The sequence below is a fragment of the Staurois parvus genome, unplaced genomic scaffold, assembly GCF_062004578.1.
Source record: "Staurois parvus isolate SC_StPar_1 unplaced genomic scaffold, SC_StPar_1.0 ptg000011l, whole genome shotgun sequence".
In the NCBI taxonomy this organism is placed as follows: Eukaryota; Metazoa; Chordata; class Amphibia; order Anura; family Ranidae; genus Staurois; species Staurois parvus.
Genome location: NW_028317807.1, coordinates 26,454,511 through 26,481,445, shown reverse-complemented (window position 1 = coordinate 26,481,445; position 26,935 = coordinate 26,454,511). Strand labels below are relative to the sequence as shown.

Below are 26,935 nucleotides of genomic sequence, written 5' to 3'. Positions count from 1 at the left end.
TCCCTCAATCCATCTCCCAGTACTGCTACTTTTAGAGAACACAGAACAGGCGGATGGAAATTGATAATGATAACAAGAAAAGCAGCAAAATAGATCTCATCAGCCAGCAACAATAGACTTAACCCCCCCCCCCAGTACAAATAGACCCACCCCAGCAACAACAGGCCCCCCTAGCAACAATAGATCTCCCAGTGTGAGGAGGATCAGTAGACCTTCCAACAGACAGCAAAAATAGACTCCTCCCTTAACAGTAGATCCCTTACAGCAACAATTGCCCACCAGCAACAATAGAACCCTGCCACAACAATGGATTCCTCCAGCAGCAATAGACCTCCTAGCAGCCAGTATCAATAACCCTCCAGCACACCCATGCACCCCTTACATACATTTATACTTATAATCTAATAATATATTAATCTAATGGAATGCAAGAAAATTCCTCTTCACTTTAAATATTCATCCATTTACAGATAAAATAAGTAGACAGGAATTTGCTATCCGTGTGATTAGAAAATTGAGGTTAATATTTATAGTGTGACGTTTCTTAACTCCTTTAGTAAATCAGCCAATGAACCTGTGTTGTGAACATTGGAGCATTAGGCAGTACTGAGCGTGGTACCTAAACCCAATGTGAACAGTTAGTATTTGGGTGCATATTGTGCGCATTAAGTTTGATCTCCAGACAACCTATTTTTTTTGTTTGTTTTGCATGCAATAAAAGAGGGTTAGAGTTTCTGTGTGGTGATTTCCATTCCCTTCCCATCCTGATGCCCCTGGCTGCAACAGAAAGTGTTGGAAGATCTCCCAGATGGGACAAGACTGCATGAAAACCTATAAATACATATGTGAAAATAGTTGTTGGTAAGGAATGCAATATTGGCCTAAAAAATATTTTAGCTGCTGCTGAGAGTCTGCTATGCAGAGCAATACAAAGCAGTGTGCTGGAGCTGACAGGGGAGAGATCTGTATTGTTTACATACAGACCTCTCCCCGTCAGTGATACTCGACGATCGCCGGGTGTTGGTAGGGAATCACTGGCTGGGACCCGATGATCAACAGCTGAAGCCCGGAAATACAAAATCACATATACTGTATATACATGATTTTGCGCAGACCTGCTGCCCTGTAGCAGTAGTTCTGCTATAGGGCAACCGGGAAACTGTTAAATACATTACAGGTGCATCAAAACAAAAGTTAAGAAATTAGCCACAACCTGCCAGCATGCTCTAGAAAAATTCCCACAGTCTCTGTGTCAAATACATGATCTCTCTGCAGAGGTCTGACATACCCCCTACTGAATCAGAGCAAGGACCCTCCAGTCAGCATGTTTGACCTCTGCAGAGAGCCCATTGTTTTGTTGGCAGGGTTCAACCTTTTCTATTTTCTCTGTTTGTTGCTGCTTCCCAAGGAACGCAAACTGCAAGACTGTGAATACTTTTTGCACTGATGCACACTGAACATATTTAGCTGATTTAAATGTAATGTTCAATTGGACTTTTAAGTGATTGTAAACCCTCACCTTGAGAAACAACCTATCCAGTTTAAAGTAGAAATGAAAGGCAAAACATATGTGTATAAATATAAAAAATACTATAAACACCTTATTTCCCCTTTTTTTAAAGTGATCACATTCCCTCTGTTCTCAGCTGCATAAGAGATAGAAGGAGGAGAAATAGCAATACACTGATCTTCCCAGTGAAAAGATGTGCAGGGGGAGGGTGTAACAGAACAAGTCTGCTCATTGGATGAGATCAGGCTGGGTTCCCAGCACAGCTAGAGACTGAGCATGGTCTGTTCTTCTGCTTCATGTGGTCAGTTTTTAATAGAAAGGCAGAGGGATTGGCAGGAACACCAGGGATTTCACACAATGGAAGCAATACAAGAACCGAATACTTTTTCACACAAGTATATGGTACAACATATCAGGAATATGAAATGTTGGGTTGACATATTTGTGAACCCCTAGGCGTAAAACAAATGTTAATGCCTAAGCACAATTTTGACATGTGTTAGTAAAACTGTACATATCATCATAATTCATAACTACTTTGTGTATATATTGTAGGTGGATTATACCTTGTTTTTTTCAGGACAAATTGGGCTTTCGTTTGGTGGGAAATGGTAATGGATATCTCTTGATTTTTTTTTAATATCCAAGGAAAACTGGCCCAAAATAATAAAAAAAAAAAGATTTTTTTAAATTTAGCTGTATATTTCATAACTTACCACCAAAGAACAACCCAAAATAAAGTATCCTGCACCCGACGATCACAGCGATACCACATATGTGTATGTTAGTTTTTGTAATGAGGCCCAGAAACAATAGTGTGCATTTTGCTTTATTTTTTTATCCTACCTCAAACACACTGACACTGACACTAACTGACACTGATACTAACTTTAAAAAACATTTTTTAAATCCTGGCCAAGACCATGGCCTTTGACCCTTACTTGACTCAAACACTAACCCTGGCACTGACCTAGATCTATCTATCGTCTTTATTTTTCTTCTTTTTTTTTTTTTTACAAACTATTGTTATTTTTTCTTTCTGCAAGCAGAGAGAGAGAGATACAGTGTATTTTTCCTCTCCATTCACAAAGAGAGAAAAAACGGGAGGGCTTCATAGTGACTGATTACTGTGATAGCCAATCAGAAGCTATCACAGCAATCAGATGATATCCCAGTTCTGGATCCCGATCGTTAGTACAGGACTCGGGGCTTCCAGTGAAACGCACACTGTGCGTCACGCTCCCAGCACAAAGACACATATGCATATATACGGACTCACGGAAAAATCCCAGTCCAGTAGGGCCGCCAACATGTGTATGCTCAGCGCCAAGGGGTTAAGAAACGTTTAAAGGATAGCTTCAGTTTGTCCAAAGTTCTATAAACAAGCAAACCCTCTGAGCTATTTCTGAAATATAATAATATATTCAGTCCCACTTTTGAAATGTCTTCTAAAATCTTGATCTTTAATCAAACATGGTCATAGCAACCAGTGGGGATCCTATACATATGCAAAAGACAGTGCTGCCAATGGTCACACCCTGACAATGGTCATGGCACTGCATTCTAACAATGATCCAAAGACAGACCAAGCAGTGAAGGTCCAGTCTACATTTGAGGTGTGCCGAGTTATTTAGACAGTTGATGAAATAGGTGGGGGTATGGATTTTTTTCCAAAGCTCATAATATCCTGTGTATAGCAGTGAACATCGATTGATCAGATACGCAATAACATAATGTATACAGATTACATTTATTGAAGTGTAAAAAAAAACATTATTGGAAAAAATATATATAACATTCTTGAAGCATCAACAGCTTGAAATAAGCAGACACTGTATTTCAGGAAATGTCAAGTGTTCATAGAACCACAGCTAAGGCCACTATATAGTAATTGTATTGTCTGTTCCACTGTCCTTATTCTTTTTCTTGCAAATGACAAACTTTGCTTTCTCCTGAAAGCCCTGTAGGACATTTTTCCATTGTCTTGTGCACAGGGGTTAATGCACCTGTTTATTGCTTCCAGCAGAAACGTACAGATGAAATATTGATATTACCAGGAAATTAAGTTACAGTAAATGCATTTGCTTTCATTTTTTTCTTGTCCTGCTCAACAGAACATCCATATAAAACAATATAAAACCCAAAATGGTAGAGCAGCCTATGCTGAAGGAGATAAGGATTAGACAGGAAAAAATGAAAAATGTGTGTTTCAGCTTCTTTATAATAAGACACAATGGCGTCCTTCACCAAAAGCTTTAGACATACTGCTCTGATCCCAGAATTTTCACAAATTTATGTGGCACAGCAGCTGCATGAATAAACTCTACAGCAGATGTTTAATGTCTCTGTATCTTTACACCCAGAGATGTGTTGCACTAAGTACTATAAAAGTGCCTACAGTGGAGGTTCAGCCCAAATGGCCAGTTATAGTTGGATCAGGGAATGACTGTATGCCTGTAAGCCATCCCTGATGACCAAAGCTGAATTTCTGAATAGCCAGCATGGGCCATGGCATATGGCAGAAGGGCATCCGGGGCTGCCCATAGCTTTCCAAGTGTTTTGTTGTTAACAGCCAACAGCAGATTTTCATATATAATAAAATGCTCCAGCCGCCCTCCCTGCCACAGCAATCCATCTGGGTCCACATTGTTCCTCCTCCCTTCTCTGTTGAATGAATTGTTAGTGGAATACTGTACTGATAGCCCACATAGAACTAAACTGCTAGCAGAAAGGTTTAACTACTCTTCTAGTTGCTGGTTTCAAATGCACTGGTGCAAAGTGGACACATTGAGGTGGAATTACTCAAAGTGTTGAGAATGAATATTCACTTTTGATAACCCCTGGCAGGGGAAACGGATCCTTCAGCCAGATTAATTTTCCCAGCAGACCCTTGTCATTTTTCCCTGAGACAAACAAGCACCTAAGTGCATACCCCTCCACTGGCATAGACACGGGCAATTGGCTAAGGAAAACTCATGATCATTTGGTAGATCAGTGGCCAGATTGTGCATACATGGTGGCTGGCATCTCATTTCTGTAAGCACCTTTAGTGTCCCCTAGTTTCCACTAGGAAAAGACCACAGATGGCTTATAGAATGTTGGGCCCCATGTCACAATAGTTAACTTACTGTTATGATTAAAGTGTAACTACCGTATGGGAATTTTTTTTTTTTTCACATTTGATAAAGTAAGTGCCCGTTCACATATATGCAAATTGGATGTGGTTTGAACTGCATCCAATTTGCATGACATGTGAAAACACATTGCTTCCTATGGTGCCTGTTCACATATGTCTGGTGCACTGGCAGTGCGGATTCAGTGCGGTTTTAAAAAGAGTCATGTCCGATTTCTGAGCAGTTCTGTCCGGTTCAGGTGTGGATTACAGGCCATTGACTTCTAAGGGAAGCGTTTCTAAACCACGTATGCGTGAACAGGATAAGATCCTGAGTTGATCCTGCCCTGAACCTGATGTAAACCTGATGTGAACCTAAGAACAATGAGTGTATCAATTAGCTGTGAAACCTGAGCCTCAATCCGCACCGCACATGTGTGAATTAGCTCTAAGGGAGGGTTATAACCCCTATCAGATTTTTTTCACCATCTGTGTCCCATTACGGAGATTTACCTTCACTTCCTGTCCCATAGTTAAACAGGAAGTGAGAAAAATCCCTGCAAATGAAGGAAATTTCTTGGGGACCCCCAGGTCACCAGAACTAGTGTGCTCATTGGAAGATTTCCCCTGCATTACTTTTCTGGGGACAACCCAAAAATTGGGAATTCTTTACTTTCCCTTTCAATGATTTGACACAATTTGACCACACACAACTAATCTGTAAGGTAAAGTCTACAGGCTTGAGAAAATCTAATATGTAAATGGATAGAAAACTGGCTAAAAGATCATATTTAGAGAATGGTGGTTAATGATTCATACTCTGAATGGTCTAGGGTTGTTAGTGGTGTACCCCAAGGTTCAGTGTTGGGACCCTTACTTTTTAATATATTTATAAACTATATAGGGTCTGGGAATAAAGATACCATTTCAGTCTTTGCAGATGACACCAAGCTGTGCAGTGGAATAACGTCCTTACAGGATGTCTCCAATTTACAAGCCGACCTCAGTGCACTGTGTAAGTGGGCAATTATGTGTCAAATGAGGTTTAATGTTGATAAATGTAAGGTTCTGCACTTGGGGGCTAAGAATATGCATGCATCATACATACTGGGGGGGGGGTACAATTGGGGGAATGAATGGTGAAAAAAGGATCTGGGAGTTCTGGTAGATCACAAGCTTAATAATGGCATGCAATGCCAAGCTGCAGTTTCTAAAGCAAGCAAAATCCTCTCTTGTATTGAAAGAGGTATAGACTCCAGAGAGAGAGATATCATATTACCCCGGTACAAATCATTAGTAATACCTCATCTGGAATATGCAGTTCAGTTTTGGGCACCAATTCACAAAAAGAACACTGGGGAATGGGAGAAAGTACAGAGAAGGGCAACCAAACTGATAAGAGGCATGGAGGAGCTCAGCTATGAGGAAAGATTAGAGGAACTGAATTTATTCTCTCTTGAGAAGAGGAGATTAAGGGGGGATATGATCAATATGTATAAATACATCAGTGGGTCATATAGTGAACTCGGTGTAGAGTTATTCATCTTGAGGTCATCACAGAGGACAAGGGGGCACTCTTTACATCTGGAGGAAAAGAAATGTAATCTCCAAATACAGAAAGGTTTCTTCACAGTAAGAGCTGTATAAATGTGGAATAGACTCCCTCAAGAGTTGGTTTTGGCCAGGTCAGTGGATTGCATTAAAAAAAAGGCCTGGATTGTTTCTTGGATACACAGAATATAACTGGTTACTAACATTTATAGGTAAAGTTGATCCAGGGAATGTCCGATTGCCTTACGGGGGATCAGGAAGGAATTTTTTCCCCTGTAGGAGCAAATTGGATCATGTTTTGCTGGGTTTTTTGCCTTCCTCTGGATCAAAGCGTGAGTATAGGATTATAACTTTTTTTTTTTATGGTTAAACTGGATGGAATTTTTTGTCTTTTTTCAGTCAGACTATCTATGTAACTATGATAATGGTAAACAGGACAAATAGAAAGGGTGAGTATCCATAACAGGGACACAGACAGCAATAAAAACTGACAGGTGTTCTAATCCCTCTCCATTCTATCCATAAATAAGAAAAAAACCTTGCCTTTAGTTAAAATTTAAGCTGACGGGCCTGGTAGCCTACCTTTTATACTTAGCATCAATTCACAAAAGCTGAATGTGCATCATGTTTTCAATACTAAAATTATTTGCTAATTTTAAAATGCAAAATATCATATTGATTTTTGCAGTATTCTGTATACAAAAGGCAATTAAAATTATTATTACACAGTTTTGCTTCTGCATTTTGTGGTCCATTCATAAAATGTAGGCTGCGGTGTGGAGTCTGTATTAATTAACAGAGTTCTCTCTGTTTATTACAGCACAGTTCCATGACTGGAGGAGATTGGAGAATAAATTGCTGTGATTTATAAATGTTTGAAGCAGCAGTATAGATTTGGTATGTCTATACCACTGGTTTTTAAATCATCCTTTCAGGGTCTGAGAGTTCCTTTGTCTACAGGAAAAGAACCTTCCAGGGTGGAGATAAATCAATGAATTACTAGATAAAATTTCATTCCGTGACTTGCAATAGTTAAAAATTAATTTCAAGTGCAATAATAACAATACCACACAATTGCAGTAACTATTTTGTCATTTTGATGCAAAAATTATCATAAGATTAAATAGCTATTGTGAAAAAAACCCTTTGGGTCTCTGTGAATTGATGCTGTCGCACGGACAGATGACTAAACTAGAGAAATGATTACCTGTTTTATATGCAAGAAGAAATACCAACCTTAGTTTTAATAAAAAGGAATGTTTTCTGTATGTGTTTTCAGCCCTATAACTCCAGTGTATGTTACTGCATATTTTAATCCAAATATTATAAAAAATCATTTGCTATATAGACAGAGATACATAAATAGGAAAAAAATATCTAATTTAAAACTCCAGGGGTATATTTACGTATAAAGCAATGAAAGTCACATTCACTGCAGTTGTTTCTTCCTGGTGCAGATGTTTTAAATGTCATTGATTGATTCACCTGCAATGGATGCTTGGTGAATTGATGTCACATTTACTGCTTTATATATATGCTCGTACATGTTGACCTTTCAGATTAGTGTTTTATTCCAAAGCATAATTATTATGGACCTACCTCTCACACATAATTAAAAATATATTAATAATAATTATTCTGGAAAAAGATCATTTGAACAATGTTGCCTAATTATTGTCATAGCCAATATGGTGGCAACAGGCTATTTGAATTTTCTTATTAAATAAAGTCCAACTCACATTTGGACCTATTCGGTAAGACTTTGCAAGGAGAACTGGTTATATGCAATCATGGTTCAGTTTGCTATTTTGGAGTGCATTCACTATATATGGTCTGCCACAGTAGACAGAACATGGAATTGAAATTATTTTAGTAAATATAAACTGCTAAATACTTTTTCTCATCAGCAGTTAGAGTAGTCCTGTGACTTCTGTCAGTGTCCAGCAGAGCACTGGTTAAAGCTTATAGGAGGAGTTTTTATTCTCCTTTGATTGTCCTATAAGGCTGCAGGCCCCCTGACCCTCTGTCTGGACAGTGCTGATTGGCCCTGTGCTGATCACATGCACTCTTCCAAGAAAAATAAAACCTCACTAGCAATGCACACCACACTGAGCATGTGCAGCTTGTCCCCAGGGCTCTGTTCTATAAGGAGATCGATTGGGGACAGTAAAAGAAGGGAAGGATCAGAGAAGATAGGTTGAAACATACTTTTTACACAATGCGGAGTATTAACCCCTTAGGTTCCACAGTGAGTATAACAAGCATGCTTTACTGCAAATACAGACTGATTTTACTGTTGTGGGGTTAGTAACACTTTAAGTGATGGTGTCATTAAAAACATTTTGAAACAGCTCTAACTGAAAAGAAAATAAATACTTGCCTGTCTTGTTGTATGTGCTGCCAGAACATCACTGCATTTAGGAGAAATCCTATGTTGAAGTCCTCTGTGAAACTGACACTTCCTAGAATGCTAATATCCTTGATCCCTCTGCACATAGTGATTATTCCTATTGACTTTAGAACAGTACACATTAGTGATGTGGAAGTACCACAGGAGGCTGTGGGGAATCAAGGAGATTGACACTCCAGGAAGTGTAAGATCCCAGAGGATTTCACTGGAGGCTTTCTTGAGGTGATTATCATTCTGGTGGCCCAAATAGTAAGTAAGTAAAGTAAAAGTAAGTAAAACTAAGTAAAAAAGTAGGTAAAAATGGGTATTCACACTGCTTTTTTGCAGGCAGAATAGTTTGGGACATTTTTAAATGACAGAATAAATTTTAAAATGTGTTCTGCTTGCTTCCTTTAGGTTAGTGAGCTTTGTTCATTATCACTGCATTTTGTCTATTTACGTATAATCATCTTTTAGTGCTCACTAATTGTACACAAAAGGAGAAAAACAGTTTTCTGAGTTAGCTGTTTATACAGTATATTGTAACATGTTCATGCATTCACTATGCAAAAAAAATGCAAGAACTCCAGTTTGAAAAACTATAGCCAAGTACACCGCACCATCCTTGAATCCACTTCCAACTGTTCACCTTTCTTCTATCTTAGCCATAACCACACAAGAAACACTATATACCCAAACTACAGCAATTTGTGCTGCTTCCTTGAGCCTAATAACACCCATTTATTGATCCAGGTGTATCCTACATTTTAAAGGCAATGCTCAGATCTGCTGTATCACTTGCAAGAATTACTGAATATATGATCAGTTTGGTTTAATTTACCTCTACATTAACCAGCAACATATCAGGCGTAATAAGTTTTCTTTAAACCATGTCTACAGCACAGTGCTGATAGTGTCAAAGTCTTTGGTTATCTGAGTGCTGGGCAATGACTTGAGGTACTCCAAATGTCTCCTAGCATCCTCTTGGTTGTGTCTCACATAATAAACCACATATGTTATCACCATGGTGAACCAGCCAAACATAGTAATGAACATGGCTACATCAGTTGTTCTGTGATGGATATTACAAAAGTTAACTCCAGAGTCCAGAACCTGGATCAGAGGTTTGCCCACATACTCCTCCTGGACAGAAGTTTGGCAGGAAATGTCATTAACTGTGTCCGGGTCCAGATTCAATTCCCTCAGCATCTCCTGAAGGCTGCAGTCACAGTGCAATGGGTTGTTGGAGAGGCGGATTTTGCCTTTCAGATTGACCAAGGCTTCTTTGGGGATAGTATGAATCTGATTCCCAGACAGATCCAACAACCTTAACCCGTCAGCTACTCCTTTGAAAGCCGACAGCTCAATTTTCTCAATAGAGTTTTTTGAAAGATCTAACTCTTGTAGATAGGTGAGATCTTTGAAAGCATTGTTTGGTACCTGATGAATTCTGTTAGCATCTAGCTTTAAGGAGACAGTCTCCATTGGAAGGTCTATGGGTATCTCTTCAAGGTTTCTAGAGCTGCAGTGGACCACTATTCCTCCACTGTTGTCTGAGCACTGGCAGCTTTTTGGGCAAGGTGCAACAGCATGAAAGTGGATAAGTAGCAATAGTAGTCCTCTATGAAAAAGAAATTCTGAACACCTGTGAGAATGATCTGTTAGATGCATCCTGGAAGGATTACACATGCATTGTGTATAATATTACATCCCCACTGTTCATCTGTGTTCAGCCCACTTGTATCGTCTTTGAATACAACTAAGCCACAGGCTCAACAGGATGTCTTCTGTCTGTAGGCACGAAGAATAACTGCCTCTGCTGGAGCCTGTAAAATGAAAACAAAGTCAAGTTATCATTGTCTGAGTTTTTCTCAGTTTCAGCCCATTTTAACTGTCTTTTTCTCAGCAAAGAATAATATCTCACTTGTGCAGCTCTGTCTCTCCACAATAAAGAAGACACAAAAGTCTCAATTAAACAGCAAAATGTACTGCTGCAGTAAACCATTTATTTGACGAATGCAGTGGTCTCACTTTACAAGAAAACACGTACCTCCTGACATTTCTATGGCCTTAACTTTTACTAATAACACAGTGACAAAAGAAAACAGGTATGGATGCAGAAAATATTGACCCCTTCTAATGCACAAAGCTGTAAATGCCACAAAACTAAATATATTATAACCCATACTATTGGGAAAAGTCTGTCATCAACAAGTAATCTACCAAAAGACAGAAAAAAAAAAGATTTTTGGTTTTTACCATAAAATGGAGGACACAGCACCCACTAGTCTTACTCTGTTGGGGGGGATGGAGGTCAGGGACGGACTGACCATTTGGAAACTCGGGCACTGCCCGAGGGCCTGGGGTCAGTAGGGGGCCCCATGAGATGCCCCTGGTACCTTTTTCATAGGCTTTTTTTGAGTTTGGGCAAGGACACATGATCCCCTATTGCCCGGGGGCTCCATGAGTTGTCAGTCCGCCCCTGATGGGGGTCGATCACCAGTGCAGCCATCCTCTGGACTGCCTGTTGTTTTTTAGTTGTACCTAGTGTTTTACTTCTGCAGGTGGAGCTATACCCAGTAGCTAATAATCAAGTGCAGAAGCTGTGTCCCCCAATGATCAAAGTGGAAAATATGTTTATTACTAAATTATAGATGACTAGAGACCACTTTGGGTATAGAATTCTTATCCCACCTCACACCTCCAGTTTTTTGAATCATGAGCTACAATCTGAGTTATTACAGATTTTTCCACATATCAAAACTGATAGTGCAGCTTGAACATGCTCATGAACACAATAATTTCTAAACAGATAGGTGCAGCCTGCTAAGGAAATGTAAGCAACTCAGGCTAAGGTATTCTTTGTTATTTATGGTAGTTATGAAGGAGAAAACATGGAGTGAAGACGAAGTCCAATTTTTTATAAGTGATACTACAGGTTCATATATTTTTTTTTAAATAACTAACACGTCATATTACCTGCTCTGTACAATGGTTTTGCATAGAGCAACCCCAATCTTCCTCTTCTTGGGTCCCCCACCAGCACTCCTTGTCCCTCCCCCTGCTGAGTGTCCCCAAAGCAAGCTCCCAAGCTGCCTCTGTGTGTCTACAAGATACACAGAGCATTGCTCGACCCCACCCCCTACTCCCTTGTCACTGGCAGTGTCTCAACCAATGAGGAGGGGGAGACCTGGGAGAGCCGCTGCTCTTGTGCACATCACTTGATCGGGATTGGGCTAAAGCAAGCAGTGACTATAAGGAATAATGTACCTGGGATCTTCAGATCAGTAAAAGTATAGTCTCCTAGGCCTCATTCACATGGGCGCACCTACGCGTACACTCATGCAAAGTGCTATCTGTACGTGAACAGGTGTTTCATGTATCTGGGCTCACGCCGTCTTCGTTTGGGGACAGTCACCTGCACAGCTGTCAAACTGGGAATAGATGCTGTGTCTGTGCAGCTCCTGGTTCCAATAAACATGAATTAGAATGGCCTGCATGCTGACGCACTTGTGCATTCTTTTAGGGCATAGACAGCCTTTCACATAGTTGTCCACTTAGGTATTCCCATATGAATGAAACCTTACCTTTTTCCAGATCATGTGTAAAAGATATTAGTTTGAACAAAATAATCTTATTAAAATGGGCTAATGTTCTAAAAACCTTTCTATGCATTATTTGTAATATTGCTTATTGCACAATAAACCATATGATATAAGCAAAACTAGACTAAATACACCAAAAACACACCACCTAAATAAAAAAGAAATGGTAGAGCTATTTTCTTTTAAGCGGTTTTTGCCTTTGATGTAGCTTGCTGAACCAAATTCTGCAAAATTGCCTATTTTTTACAGCAAAATGAATTCCATCAACATCACTTCACTCATTCCTGCCATGGCTGCTATGCTGAGCCACTGAGTTCGATTGCAGAATGAGAAGTCGGCAATGGCAGCCTCCATATTTATCACCTAGCAATAGTGAATGAACAGTGTACTAATTCAAGCTAATGCGTTATGGGTTTCCTTTTCCTACCCATGATTTACAGAGCTGTAAAGATGAATAAGGGAGGGTCCTTGAGGACTTTTATACAGCTGGGCTTTGTATTCTTAGACACACCATTCTAAATATAGTTCCCTTTAACTCCAGCAGAAAATCTGTATAATACCAATTAAGGCCCTTTTGCTGTTTGCAGAGTTCTCTGGTCATTTGTATTCCGTCTGATTCTTAACAGAACTCTGTGTCTTTTACATCTGTACTGCTGCAACATCTCCTTAGATAAAGTCTGTGGTTGTTGCCCTGTGATGTGCGGCTTCTCTGTGAAATCCTGATTCTGAAAGGAGCTTGTTTCATTAAAAAAGGGAAAAAAGCTCTCTTGTCAGATGCTATTTAAACAAACTCATTATAAGCAGCAAAACAGCTTCCATTCTATATCCTTTTATGTCTGCGATAGGAAATCCTGGAATAATAAACCCGGATTAGCTATAACATTTGTTACTTTTTTTATCTCAAAGTAAAAAGAATTTACAGGTGTGAATGAGAAACTCTACAAGGAGAATGAATATCAACATGGATGAATGTTCTTAAAACACACCTTTTCCCTGGTTATTAGATTTCAGTTTTATGAGAACACATATCCTGATTTTTCAATAAAATCTTGCCAAGTTGGGATTTTCAAGTTGCAAATACATATAAAATAGGAAAAGCTTAATGTAAATAATATTGTCAATGTATGTTATGTTTCAAAACCTTTCTTTGCATAGTTTGTTTTCATTGCTAAACATTGAACAACCATATTTGCTTACCTTCGCATGCTCTGCTCGCTGCTCGGTAGCTCTGCACAATGTATGTACCTTATCAATCCTCATAATTCACCTCTCCAATCCTAATATTTCACCATCACCATAATTCACAACTCTAGTCCTCATATTTTACCACCACCATATTTCACCTCACCAATCCTCATATTTCACCACCACCATATTTCACCTCTCCAGTCTTCATATTTCACCACCACCATATTTCACCTCTCCAGTCTTCATATTTCACCACCACCATATTTCACCTCTCCAGTCTTCATATTTCACCACCACCATATTTCACATCTCCAGTCCTCACATTTCAGCACCACCATATTTCACCTCTCCAATCCTCATATTTCACCACCACCATATTTCACTTCTCCATTCCTCATATTTCACCACCACCATATTTCACCTCTCCAATCCTCATATTTCACCACCACCATAATTCACATCTACAGTCCTCATATTTCACCACCACCATAATTCACATCTCCAGTCCTTTTATTTCACCACCACCATATTGTACCTCTCCAATCCTCATATTTCACCACCACCATATTTCACTTCTCCAATCCTCATATTTCACCACCACTATAATTCACCTCTCCAATCCTCATATTTTACCACCACCATAATTCACCTCGCAAATCCTCGTATTTAACCACCACCATATTTCACCTTGCCAATCCTCATATTTCACCACCATATTTCACCTCTCCAATCCTCATATTTCACAACCACCATAATTCACATCTTCAGTCCTCATATTTCTCCACCACCATAATTCACATCTCCAGTCCTCATATTTCACCACCACCATATTGCACCTCTCCAATCCTCATATTTCACCACCACCATATTTCACTTATCCAATCCTCATATTTCACCACCACTATAATTCACCTCTCCAATCCTCATATTTCACCACCACCATAATTTACCTTGCAAATCCTCGTATTTAACCACCACCATATTTCAGCTTGCAATCCTCATATTTCACCACCGCCATATTTCACCTCTCCAATCCTAATATTTCACCACCACCATATTTCACCTTTCCATTCCTCATATTTCACCACCACCATATTTCACTTCTCCAATCCTCATATTTCACCTCTCCAATCCTCATATTTCACCACCACCATAATTGACCTCGCCAATCCTTGTATTGAACCACCACCATATTTCAGCTTGCCAATCCTCATATTTCACCACCACATTTTACCTCTCCAATCCTCATATTTCACCTTGCGAATACTCATATTTTTTAACCTGTCCGATTTTTTTTTAAAAATAATAAACTGCAGCCTTTTGTGCAGGGTTTCTCAATTGGGGTTTCTCCAGAGGTTGCTAGGGGTTCCTTGAGCAATGAGCAATTTCTGCCTCTCAGGTAAGTTCCCACTAACAGCATTGATCTTTTTAACTATCTGTAAGGGGGTAATTCTTCCCAATTAGTATTAGTATTCCACAAGTATAAGGAGCATTCTGCCCACTGACTATCACACTAATGTATTATGACTTGTAGATATAGTAATTTTCAGCAATGGCTCCCTGAGACCAAAAAGTTATTTCAAGGGTTTTTCTATGTTGAAAAGGGTGAGAAAGGCTGATTTAGTGTGACACACCTAAAATACTCTCCTTCAAAGATCAGGAGCATGAGATCCCATTAAAAGACTGGAGCATTTATTCCCATGAATAAAATAGCACACTTACTTTAAACATGTTGCAAAACAGCATGGGCAATCAATAGAGGGCTATGGAACATTACATCCAAGGTCTGTGTGAGGCAACAAAGGACAGTGCCAAAGCTGGCTTAGGAGGGACCCGCTCTGGATGACACCTAGAGCAGCATCTGCTCCTACCGTTACTCCTTGTGGCCACACTCTATGTCTGTCAAGGGGGTGGCTACCCCCTTGACAGATGTAGAATAGATATGATAAATAGACATGAAAAAAATCAAGTAAAAATAAAAAAAATACATATGAATATTTCATATAAATAACATATAGTCAGCAAAATAGCTCTATGAATGGGGCTTTATGTTCTGTGAAGTACTTCTTTACTGTGTTTGTGACAAAAATAGACATACAAAAGCAGATGCAACCTCAATCTCTTTCTTATCTCAAATGGCAATAATTAGTCAACTCACTCAAGCAGCCAAAAAACAAACAGGCAGTGCTGGGTTTTTGTTAGCTGAGCCCAGCATGTTTTACTGATTGCACACTATACCACTACTATCACTTTATTGGTTGAACTACATGGACCAGTGCATCCTGACCAACTATGTAACTACATTAAATACAGTATTTGTTAGTAAAATCAAGATTTAATATCAAGAAGGTGTCAACTAAAATAGCAAAAGAGCACTGCGCAGAATTGTGACCCAGAATAAAACAAATGCTGCAAAAGTGTCTCCAGAGCTCAATCTCAGTCTTCACGGGACTGAGATTGAGCTCTGCAGTCACTTTGTAGCAGTCTTTTTTTAGCAGGGTCACAATCCTGTGCAATGTCCTTTTAGCTCTTTCGGTCAGTTAACTGTGTCGACTGCGCTTATGCTTATCAGACTATGTTTTCCCAGAAACTGTATATGCCATCATAAACTTTGACACAGTATCTCGCAACATTGCAACTTCAGTCACAGAGGCACCAGCCAAGTGGGCACCAACAATTTGCCCTCTTTGAAGCTCACTATTTCTGGCATGACATGATGGAAGTGAGGCTTCCCACCTCTTATCTAGGTGTTTCATCACACCTTACAACACTTGCTTTCAAAGCAAAACATGTTGTCACTTTCACACCTGCAAATCATGTAAGGTTACCATTTTTTTGTCTAACCCCATTATGTATGTATATATATGTATTGTGTGGTGTGAATTTCCAATGAACATAACAAAAAACTGACTAATATATTCTGAATAATGCAGTGACTAAACACTGCAAACCCATTAAGTCAATACAATTGTTAATAATGTTTTTTAATGACTCCAGGGATGTAGCATTAATTACATTATTTGCAAGTTTTAAATCTTAAACCATATTGTACAGTATATAAAAATGAAAGGATAGGAATGCAAAGTACAACATGACTATTTTTATCAGAAGCAGTAGGAGACTATAATAAAAATGGGACTCGCATGCTGAATATTCCAAAATTAGTCTTGTATACATGTTAAGTATTTTTATTCTCTAAACATTACATGATTTCATATTTCATGGGGCCTACCCTGTCCTACGTCTGGTTATCTAATGGCAGGAAGCATATTTAAACCTCAATAAATAGATTTAAACTCTTGAATGCTCTTTTACTTTTACTTTAGAAAAGTCCGACCATTTACATAGTTAGGATGAAACAAGAGAAATGTCCATCAAGTTTAAATTAAACAAATAAAAAAAAAACTTAAATGCAAAGTTGGTGCATAGATAGGCATAACCTCATAGCCAAGGTCTTACATGCCCTTTATTGAGTAAGTTACATTTTGCTACACCCTTTCCAGTTCTACAACTTTACATTTATGAACTCATACCCACAATGATACTGTATATTCAAGATGAGGCGTTACTAATGTTCTGTATAGTGGCAAGACTATATCTTTCCATGCCTTTTTTTTTAACTACTTGCCCTCCAAAGAATTTACCCCTCTTCCTGACCAGGCCATTTTTTGTGTTACGGCGCTGCCTTACTTTAACTGAAAATTGCGCGGTCATGCAATGCTGAACCCAAATGAAATTTTTGCTATTAAACATGTCCAGTAAAAAAAAAAAATCAAATGTCATCATAAATTTAGGCCAAAATGTATTCTGCTACATGTCTTTGCTAAAACAAAATCCCAATACGTGTAAATAATTGGTTTACGTGAAAGTTATAGTATTTACAAATGGCGGTATATATACTGGGATTTTTTTTTTACCAGTAATGGTGGCGATCAGCGACTTATAGTGGGACTGCGGGACTGCGGTGGGCATTCTGACACTGGGGGAACTGACTTGGTGTCACTGACATCTCCAGTAACACCAATACAGTGATCAATGTTAATAAATAAAAAGCACTGACACTATACTAATTGCACTGGACAGGAAAGGGTTAACTTCTGGGGTGATCAAAGGGTTAACTGTGTGCTGTTTTACTGTAAGCTGTGTGTGTGCTTTCAACTATAAGAACACAGCTTTGTATGTGTGCAGGAGCTGACAGGGGAGAGAACTGTACTGTTTATATACAGTTCTCTCCCCCCATCGGTAATGCTTGGCAATCACCGGGTGCAGGTGAGTAATCTCCGGCTGGGACCCGGTGATTGACAGCCGAGGCTGCAAATAGCAGTGCAGGCAGGACGTGCCCCCTACCCAGAAATGCAAAATCACGTATATATAGGTGATTTTGTGCACCCCTGCTGCCCTGTAGCAGTATATCTGCTATAGGGTGGTGGGAAAGCGGTTAAAGAGGTGGAAGCTGTGCCCAAAAAAAGACATGCAGAGGACAAATGACTAGTCACCAGTATTGCATATGATCTGCTCTTCCTGTAGCTGATTTTTTCCCCATTACTGACTTATCACACTTTGTTCTGCAACTCTTCTCTGTGTGGATGCTGCCAGCTTGGCAGAGGAGCAGGGCTTCAGGCTGCTGAACTGAAAAGATTAGTTGTGTGGTCAACAGTGCAATTCAGAAACTTAACAAAGTTGCTTCTATGGGAAAATCTGCAATATTCCCTTCACCTTTTCTGACAGCAGAGATTAATCTACCGCATACAACTGCTTTTAAATCAACAAATTTGGCAGGTGATTGTACTTTCACCTTGGAACTGGTCCTTTTGGAACTCCATCAAAATAAAAGAAAAATAATTAATGCTGAGTTCCTCAACTATTAGTTTACTTACACAAAATGTGATCCAAGGATTACATTTTTTCATTAATAATGAAGAACTCTGGCCTGATTTAAAGAAATGGTATCGTTTTAAAATGAGAGACCAGTGAAATCATTAAATATAATTATATAATTATAACTTTTACCACCATTCCCTGTAATAAATGAGTAATATGCAGTTCAGGCATTGTTAATAAACATCATGATGATTGACAGGTCAGTTTACAAAGAGCAAAACTGGAACTTTTGTTACTGGATCGTGAAGTTAGACCTTTTTTCCTATACCTTAGACCTCGGCCCTTAATTAATGGCACATTTAAAGTACACAACATCTGCAGTTGATTAAATGAAGGTAAGATGCTAATGAAACCTCATGAATCATGAAGTCTTTATAACTAACCTAACAGTAATTAAAGCAGTAAGTTGGTAACCCTGGCATAGCTATGACATACTAAGCAGGATATAAAGGTGCCACACAAAGTGCTAGATGTTTTTCAGTTCTTCCATGTTGTCCATTGTATCTTAAGGGGTTTATTGGTATATGCAAAACAAAAAACGATAATGTCCACTGGTGGAATTAGGGAAGTGGACATTAGGACTTTAAGGAAAGATCTGTGTAAGATTGAAGCACCAATGACAGAATCATGGGCATTAACAAGGGCAAGACTTGAGAACTGGGAGATCAGTCATATACTGGGAAAAGCACAGCCATATTGGAAAGAGACAAGATAATATGAACAGCCTATGACAAATGAAAGACAATAGAAAGCAACAGAATGCTCTCATTAAGGCGTAAAACCTAAAAGTTCCCAGTATTTACCAGAACCTCTGAATTTGAATTTGATAATGAATTAGAGCCTCTGAGGATGAATGTCTGAAAAATAAATTAAGCTAAGAAAGAGAGTAAATATGGAGCACTGGCAAGGCAAATACAGGGCAAGAAGCATCCAAAAACAAAAATAAATACTGTGCTAACATATACTAGAGGTAAAGAGAAGAGCTGATGCAGAAAGCCAGGTAGGAATTGGTTACATAAGATAACAGGTAATAATTAAGATTGCTACAAGCAGACTTAGGAGGAATATAGGTGAATAAAAAAGGAAACACTGAACTTAGGAGCATTTTAACAGAAGAATTAGGACAGCAGACCTTTTGACAAAGCAACCAAATACACCACAAAGCAGACTTGGGTCAGAAGGTGAAGCCAAACTAACAAGTCAACAGAGAAAATACCAATATGAGAAATGAACACAGGGTCAAAAGTCAAGCTGACAGCTAAAGATGGACCAGAAGTCTTTCTCACCCAGCAACAGTTATAAATTACCTTTGTGGGTGGGGGGGTTGCAGAATAGGGCTAACCACAAAACATCAATGCCCCAGTGGAGTCTCCTGGGAAATAAAAGACAAATATAGACACGACAGGCAGAACACAAAATTGCCCACAGGTGGAAGTGAGTGGCGAAGGGTGGAGACACAGAATAAGAGTCATGAAATGTACAGCCATTAGAGGGAAAATCAGGGGAGGGGCAGACAGAAAAGATGAACTGCATGGAAAGAAAACACCTAGAGAAAGCAAGGTTGAATATAGATGTATCTCTGAGAGTGATATTTGTAATAAAAAAAAAAAAACACAACCAAGGTCATGGGTAGTCAGATCCAAATGGGAACGTTTCATATTTATGGCTTGATTGTCTAAGTGATGTTGACCTTACTCCTGCCCCAGTAGCTTCCATTTAATTCCAAAGTTGAGCTTTGCAAATAAAGACTGAATATTTTAAATGTGACTCATCTGAAAATGGTATTCCATCTGTGAATTGTCGTATTTCCTGTCCGCTTATTGCCTTTACATGCATCAACATGCGTCGTCATACACAAATCTTTTTCTCATTCACAGTGTAATTCGCTCATGCATGCATAATACATAATATATACTTGCAAATGGGTTTCAAATTGCAAACTGGTGTGTATTTAATGAGCTAAAGTACTTGTGCTGAAATTATAAAATATATGTAAAGTATAACATTTAAGATAGCCATATTTACCTTTAACTTTAGAGAAATCCTCTTCAAAGCACCACTGGAACTTTTTGAAGATCAAAACTAAATACTGACTTTCTGAAAGTTGTTTTTTGTACAGGCTTAGGCATAACCCCACCCTCCATGTTACACTGCTTGGGTCTTAAAATTGCTTAGGCACAGGAGGAACAGGTGATGATACTATAATCCCCATATTTCAGAAGTAATGATTTTTCAGAGGACTTTGAAGAGGGTTTCTCTTTAGAAAGAAAACATCTGGTGTTTTATGGTTCATACTATACAGCTCCATGCTTAGTCTACTAGCTTCTGAGATAGGAAGGGTTCATTTTAAAGTAAATCTTAGACTTTGCAGGGTGATAAATAAACTTTACTACCTCTTTTCTTAGATGCACATATTTATTTTCTGTTTGCTCAACTACCCCTTCACTAGACCGCCAAGACTGAAGAGAAGAAGCAGTGTGTAAACTCAAGGTCAGAATTTGAAGATCAAACAAAGCTAAAAACTCTCTCCACGCCCTCTTGTAGCAGCCCTGGTTGTCTATGCAGGTAATCCTGAAGCCCCAATACTCTTGTTTCTAGTGAGTTACATGTTCCCCATACCTGGAAGTACTGGGTATTCATTTACATGTCCTCCCCAGCTGCCCTTCACAGCTTCACATACTCACCTTACCTTCGATTCCCTGCCTCCTGGTTCCTTCTCCATGGGCAACTTTAAACATACTATACATAAACACCATATACGCACTAAAATGTCTCATAAGTATATGAAATAATTTTGTACATTTGACATGATAGTACGTTAAATAGATTGAATGAAAATTGTCCCCTATTAGCATGAAAATTTCCAATAAAAAAGAATTTGACAAAATTGGCCCCCATCAGCAATTACCCCCCACCACATCTACTCTATTTAAAATAGCACACTTCTATTATTTCATTATACCCTTTGATTCATATTTTAATTAAAAGGAAACAGTGCTTCCTAGAAACATAGTGACAGTTTCAACTGCCCTACTTATAAAATTTTGCACGCTTGGTAACTGTTGGACTTACCAATTGCTGTGTATTTAGAATGATGGCTTGGACATTTCTGCATTAAAGTCTTAACAAATTTAGGCCAAATTGAATTAACTGGCATAGAAAGATATGTCTGTAACTTTAGATCAGGAGCACATACAACACCTTAATTTTAGAACAAATAATTTGTGTTCATTTTACATTTATCCAATTCTTTGTACAAAATGTAGTTTAAATAGGGACCATAAATGGGGAAATGGGGAAACTATAGATGGTAGATACTCTAAATGTCCACAAACATGAGGTGACAGGTTAATGACCCACCCATTTTCATCTAAATTGGGAAACTATGTTATAAGTATGGTGAGCTTCAGACCTGGCCGGCAAGAGATCAGAAGAGCACAAAAACCTTGACCAGTCAATTTTGCTTCCTATCAGGGCCATGATCATCTGTGTTATGTATGCTCCTACGCCTCCTGTCCTGTACAGCTTAAGCAGGAACATTTGTATGACCCAAGCATTCCTGTTTATTGGTGAGGCTGGGCTAAATGATGAGATGCAATCATATTGCACAGGCAAAACTCAGCCTTACCTCAACTATTCTCTCTTCTATGTGGCCAGCTTAATGTCAAGACCTTTTACAAAAATAAATATAAATTGTAATTGGAAAAGGGTTTGTATCAGGTCAAAAACACTGACAGAGTGATTTGTGTGCTAATTATTTTTTAGAATATGTATAATAATTATAATTTATCCTATTTACACCAAATTAATAAAATTGTTATTGGCAGGGCTAGAACCCACTAAACTTCTCTTTTTTTATGATAACATACATATGCAAATGCCCTAGCAGATGTCTGAATGCAAGTCATTCATTTCAATGTGTCTTCCGAGCAGCTAAATTCATAAAGCACTAAATCCTGAATGCAACTGAAAAACAATATTTTAAAGCACATCTAGAATTCACTAAAAGGAGAGGACCACAACTAAATTAATTGGAAATAAGGATAGAATTTGAATACACAGCATGATGAAACAAGTCAAAGAACACCGCACATTGGTTTGATGCATTTAGATATACACAATCCCTACAAATAAAAATAAAGAGACATTTGCCATTCAAACTACTTACCAATCGTATACTTTGATGGTGGATTTGTTGATCTGTAACTTCAGAGTAGGCTGTCCCCATACAATGACGGTTTCATTCACAAAGTCCCCAGTCTCTTGCTGCAGGTTAAGAATGAAAATCATCAGCACTTAAAGCAGACTTGCCAATTTTTCCAGCATGAACCAAGATATTACAGTGGGAATTCACTGTCCCAGTATAACAAGAGCGACACAGGCAGCTGGATTCGGATGCTAAACATGTCCAAGGGAGTCACACTCACCATGTGGATAATCAGCTATTTAACATCACAGCTTGCTACGGCTGTGTCAAAACTGCTGGGTAAAATAGAATTACAATGGGAGAAAAAAATTCGCTTAGCCAGCTAACACAGAGAAATGTGGCACGCTGCTCTATTCAAGTTTTTTCTGCAGAGTGCCTGGGTGTAGCACAGCAGGAGAGGGACAGGGGCAGCCCTCATCTGGTCAGCACTTGTTGCTATTTCCAGAGCTCACACAATCCATTCTCTTTTGCCTGGAACATCAATGCAAACACAAACCAATCAGACTTCCCAAGGGCAGTAACTGGATCGCGTCTCTTCCCAGTCAGAGGAATTATGCCTAAAAAACCTTTTCTGTAACAGGCAAACTGCTCACAGCACATGACACAGTGTAACACTTACCTAATGCAATCTCCTGGGACTCGCTACGTAGACGATGAGCAAATTCCGAAAATTATATTCAATATGCACTGGAAGTCATATGCAAATTGCAGTATGTTGTTAGATATTAGCATTTAATTGATTATTATTATACAGGATTTATATGGCACCAACAGTTTGCACAACGCTTTGCAAAATAAAGAGAGACAATACAGTTTCACAACAATTCAAGGAAAAGATTCAAATAAATAAATAATAAAATAAATAAATAAATAAATGAGGTGCTGGGCTAGCCTCTAAATATACAGCGCAAAAACATAAAACATACAGGGCATGAAAACCCAATAATTACTTGTGTTACATGAAACAATATGTAGAATAAATAAATACAACTGTTTCATTTGTATCCATGCAAATGTCCCAAAAATTACAATTCAAACTGTGACCTTTGGTGCATAAAACTATATCAAAGGTGCTGTAAACCGAGCAAGTCTCTCTTTAAACTTTACACTGTGCTCTTCCACACAAATTCTTCTCCAAAACTCATGCCTGGTGAACTACAATACACCTCCTCCAAGCTCTGCGCATGCTCCAAAATGCGTTACCGCTCCATGTTCACGTCACTTCCGGTCCGTGGACAGCGTGTGTTCCAGCGTGCGCTCCAGCGGTCTGGATAGAGCTGCGGCCATCTTTAACACCTCTTCTCAAGCTCCCCCTGAAGCTGCTGTCTGACACAGCGACTCCATCGCTTAGAGGACAGAGCCTTGCTATTGACAGATTACATTAGGGCCTGTTTATACTACCACATTGTAAGTGTTTTTACCCGCTTTTATTAAAAGTTGACCTTGGAATACTGCATTTAGAAGCGCCTTCCTGTTTCATCTTCCTGTGCACACACCCACACTATGCCCTCACCATATTTCAGTGACCCTCTAATGTTAATAAGTGGGTCCACAAAAGCATGAATGAATCGATCCTTCCAGGTCATCTCCTTTATCCTTAGGGTGGGAGGAGATGACCTGAAAGGCTGCCTGGAAGGATTGCTTCATTCATGCTTTTGTGGACCCACTTATTAACATAAGAGGGTCACTGAAATATGGTGAAGGCATAGTGTGGCTGTGTGTGCACAGGAGCACGTGGTTTTCCACCTTGGAGGAGGTGTATTGTAGTTCACCAGGCATGAGTTTTGGGTAAGAAATTGTGTGGAAGTGCACAGTTTAAAGTTTTGAGTCCAAATTAAAAAGAGACTTGTTTGGTTTATGGCACTTTTGATATATATTTTTTTTGTACCAAAGGCCAAAGTGTATATGTATTTTTTTTAGATATTTTGTATGTATGTCTAATAAGAGTAATAAAATAAATTATTTAAGTTACATATTTTTCATTTCATGTAGCACAATGCCCTGCATGTTTTAATATGTTTTTGCACTGTATATTTGGGAAATAGCCCAACACCTGATTTGAATCTTTTTCTTAATCTATGGGCAGCACAGTGGCTACATGGTTAGCACTTCCACCTGGCAGTACTCGGGTCGTCGGTTCGAATCCAAACCATGGCACCACTTGCCTGGAGTTTGCATGTTCTCCCTGTGCCTGCGTGGGTTTCCTCTGGGTACTCCGGTTTCCTCACACACTCCAAAGATATGCTGGTAGGTGAATTGGATCCTGTCTAAATTGTCCCCTGTATGTGTATGTTTGTGAGTTAGGGACCTTAGATTGTATGCCCCTTGAGGGTTAGGGACTGATGTGAATGTACAATATATATGTAAAGCGCTAAATTGACGGCGCTATATAAGTACCTGAAATAAATAAATAATCTGTGACTGTTAACCCTATTAATTGGGGGAGACGGTTGTGGTGCAACCTGCTTCCAAGATCAGTAGAATCAGTCTAACTGCATGATCCTTGAAGTAAACAATACAATTCCACACAAGAGAGTTATGAAGGCTCTGTTCGTGAGAGCTTAAAGTTGTAAAGGCTCAAGGGTTTTCACCTCCATGCGTTCTATACATGAATGTAAAAAACATTTTGTGTGCAGCAGCCCCCCAATACTTACTTGAGCCCCATCATGATTACAGTGATTTGCATGTGAGCCTCAGCTCTCCGGGGACTCTCCCTCCTCATTGGCTGAGACAGCTGTCAATCATGGCCATTGAGGCAATGAGGAGAGAGGGGAGGCTGGGTGGGGCCTAGCTGTGGCTTTGTGTGTGAATGGACATACAGAGCAGCAGCTCAGGAGCGAGCCTGCTTGGGTGCCCCCTTAGCAAGATTCTTACTCTGGGGGCACTTGGCAGCAGGGAGGGGCCATAAGCACCAGGAGACCCGAGAAGAGGAGGATCAAGGGTGTTCTGTGCAAAACCATTACACAGAGCAGGTAAGTATAATATGTATACACGGTTAGATTTTTCCCAATCAGCCAGTGGGCTGAACAAAAAAAAATGAAACAAGCAAATTCCCACATCCACACAAGCAAGGTGGATGGGGGAATCTTCCCCATCGCAACATTTACAGGGACTCTCTGCTGTCTGAATACACTGATCAGTGACTGGATTTTGATCCATCAATACCTACCTTTATCTAAACGGGAAGGTCAAGTGATACAAAAGTTAACTGTGGGGTGATGAGTTGTTTGTGAAAGTAGCAATAGATTTGTTAGGTAGAGGTGGGATAGATTTTCCAAAAAAGATATGTTTTTAGGGATCGACAAAGTAGAAGATAGTAATGCAGGTTGGGGAGAAATTTATGTAAAGTGGTATTAAACCAAAAAACAAAAATGTATACATTTATAAATTACATTGCAGCATACAGATTCTTAGATGTGGTGGCTGGATTCATTTTCTTTTTTAGGCTTTTTTCCTGTTATTTTTCAACTTCCTTTAACAGACCAAACTGTCCAGACAAAGTAGCAGTTAGAGGGTTGAGACAAAACATTTAAAACTGAGATGGGCACTTATACTGATAAGCATTTATTTATTTTTTCTCAATAGATGGCAGGGGCGGACTGGCAGCTCATGGGGCCCCGGGCAATAGGGGATCATGGGGCCCCTGTGTCCTTGCCCAAACTCAAAAAAGCATATGAAAAAGGTACCAGGGGCACCCCCTACTGACCCCGGGCCCTCGGGCAGTGCCTGAGTTTCCAAATGGTCAGTCTGCCCCTAGTAGATGGTTGAGGCAAACCATTTAAATACTGATGGAGGGCTTAAATTACCAGCTTTTATTCATTTTTGTAAAACCTTTATCCTAAAAGGAAAAAAATATTTGCCTTTACTGCCTAAAAAGTTTTAGCTAAAATTTGGCTTTCATTCCTTAGTCTTGTCCACCTAAATCTGCAAGTCTCAGATTGACAATGATGAGTGTTGTCACCCTAAGACAGTAAGTATGTTACTGGCTGGATCACTTGGTAAAAGTAAAGAAAAAAAGCCTAAAAAAAACACGAATGCAGCTACCAGAATGAAGGATTTGTAAGCTGAAATATATAAAATTTTTTGTTTGGGGTTTAATACCACTTTAATTAACAGATAGGGGATTATTTATACCCATTTGCTGCACATTTGCCATAGGTTTGTCGAGGAGTCACCAAGCTTATTTATAAAGCACATCTGTCCACATTTGTCAGCCACTGTCCTTCAGTAGAAAAGGTGCCTGCTGTACTTTCATCCTATATATATCCAAGAAAGTGTCTGCTTTGTAATACGGTCTTTTTTGTTTCAAAGCTTTGAACTGTGGAAACTGTGCCGTCACCCTGTTATCACAAAATATTCACAGAGTTGTTAATAGACTGCTCATTGGATCTTTTGTTTTTATGCGAATTTAATGAGCTCGTGTCCAGGGGCAGACTGACCATTTGAAAACTCGGGCATTGCCCGAGGGCCCGGGGTCAGTAGGGGGCCCCAT

At 39.2% G+C, this 26,935-nt stretch overlaps 1 protein-coding gene across 1 annotated transcript; it reads right to left on the bottom strand.

The window, feature by feature from the left end:
* Positions 1-3,241: 3,241 nt before the first annotated feature.
* Positions 3,242-22,985, bottom strand: LOC149474122 (leucine-rich repeat-containing protein 3-like). The gene is made up of 2 exons (XM_089671839.1): positions 22,405-22,985; positions 3,242-10,388 (listed from the first exon to the last, which is right to left on the bottom strand). Exon 2 carries the CDS (start codon positions 10,249-10,251, stop codon positions 9,457-9,459), a length of 795 nt encoding a protein of 264 aa, XP_089527965.1. The 5' UTR covers positions 10,252-10,388; positions 22,405-22,985; the 3' UTR covers positions 3,242-9,456.
* Positions 22,986-26,935: the final 3,950 nt, after the last annotated feature.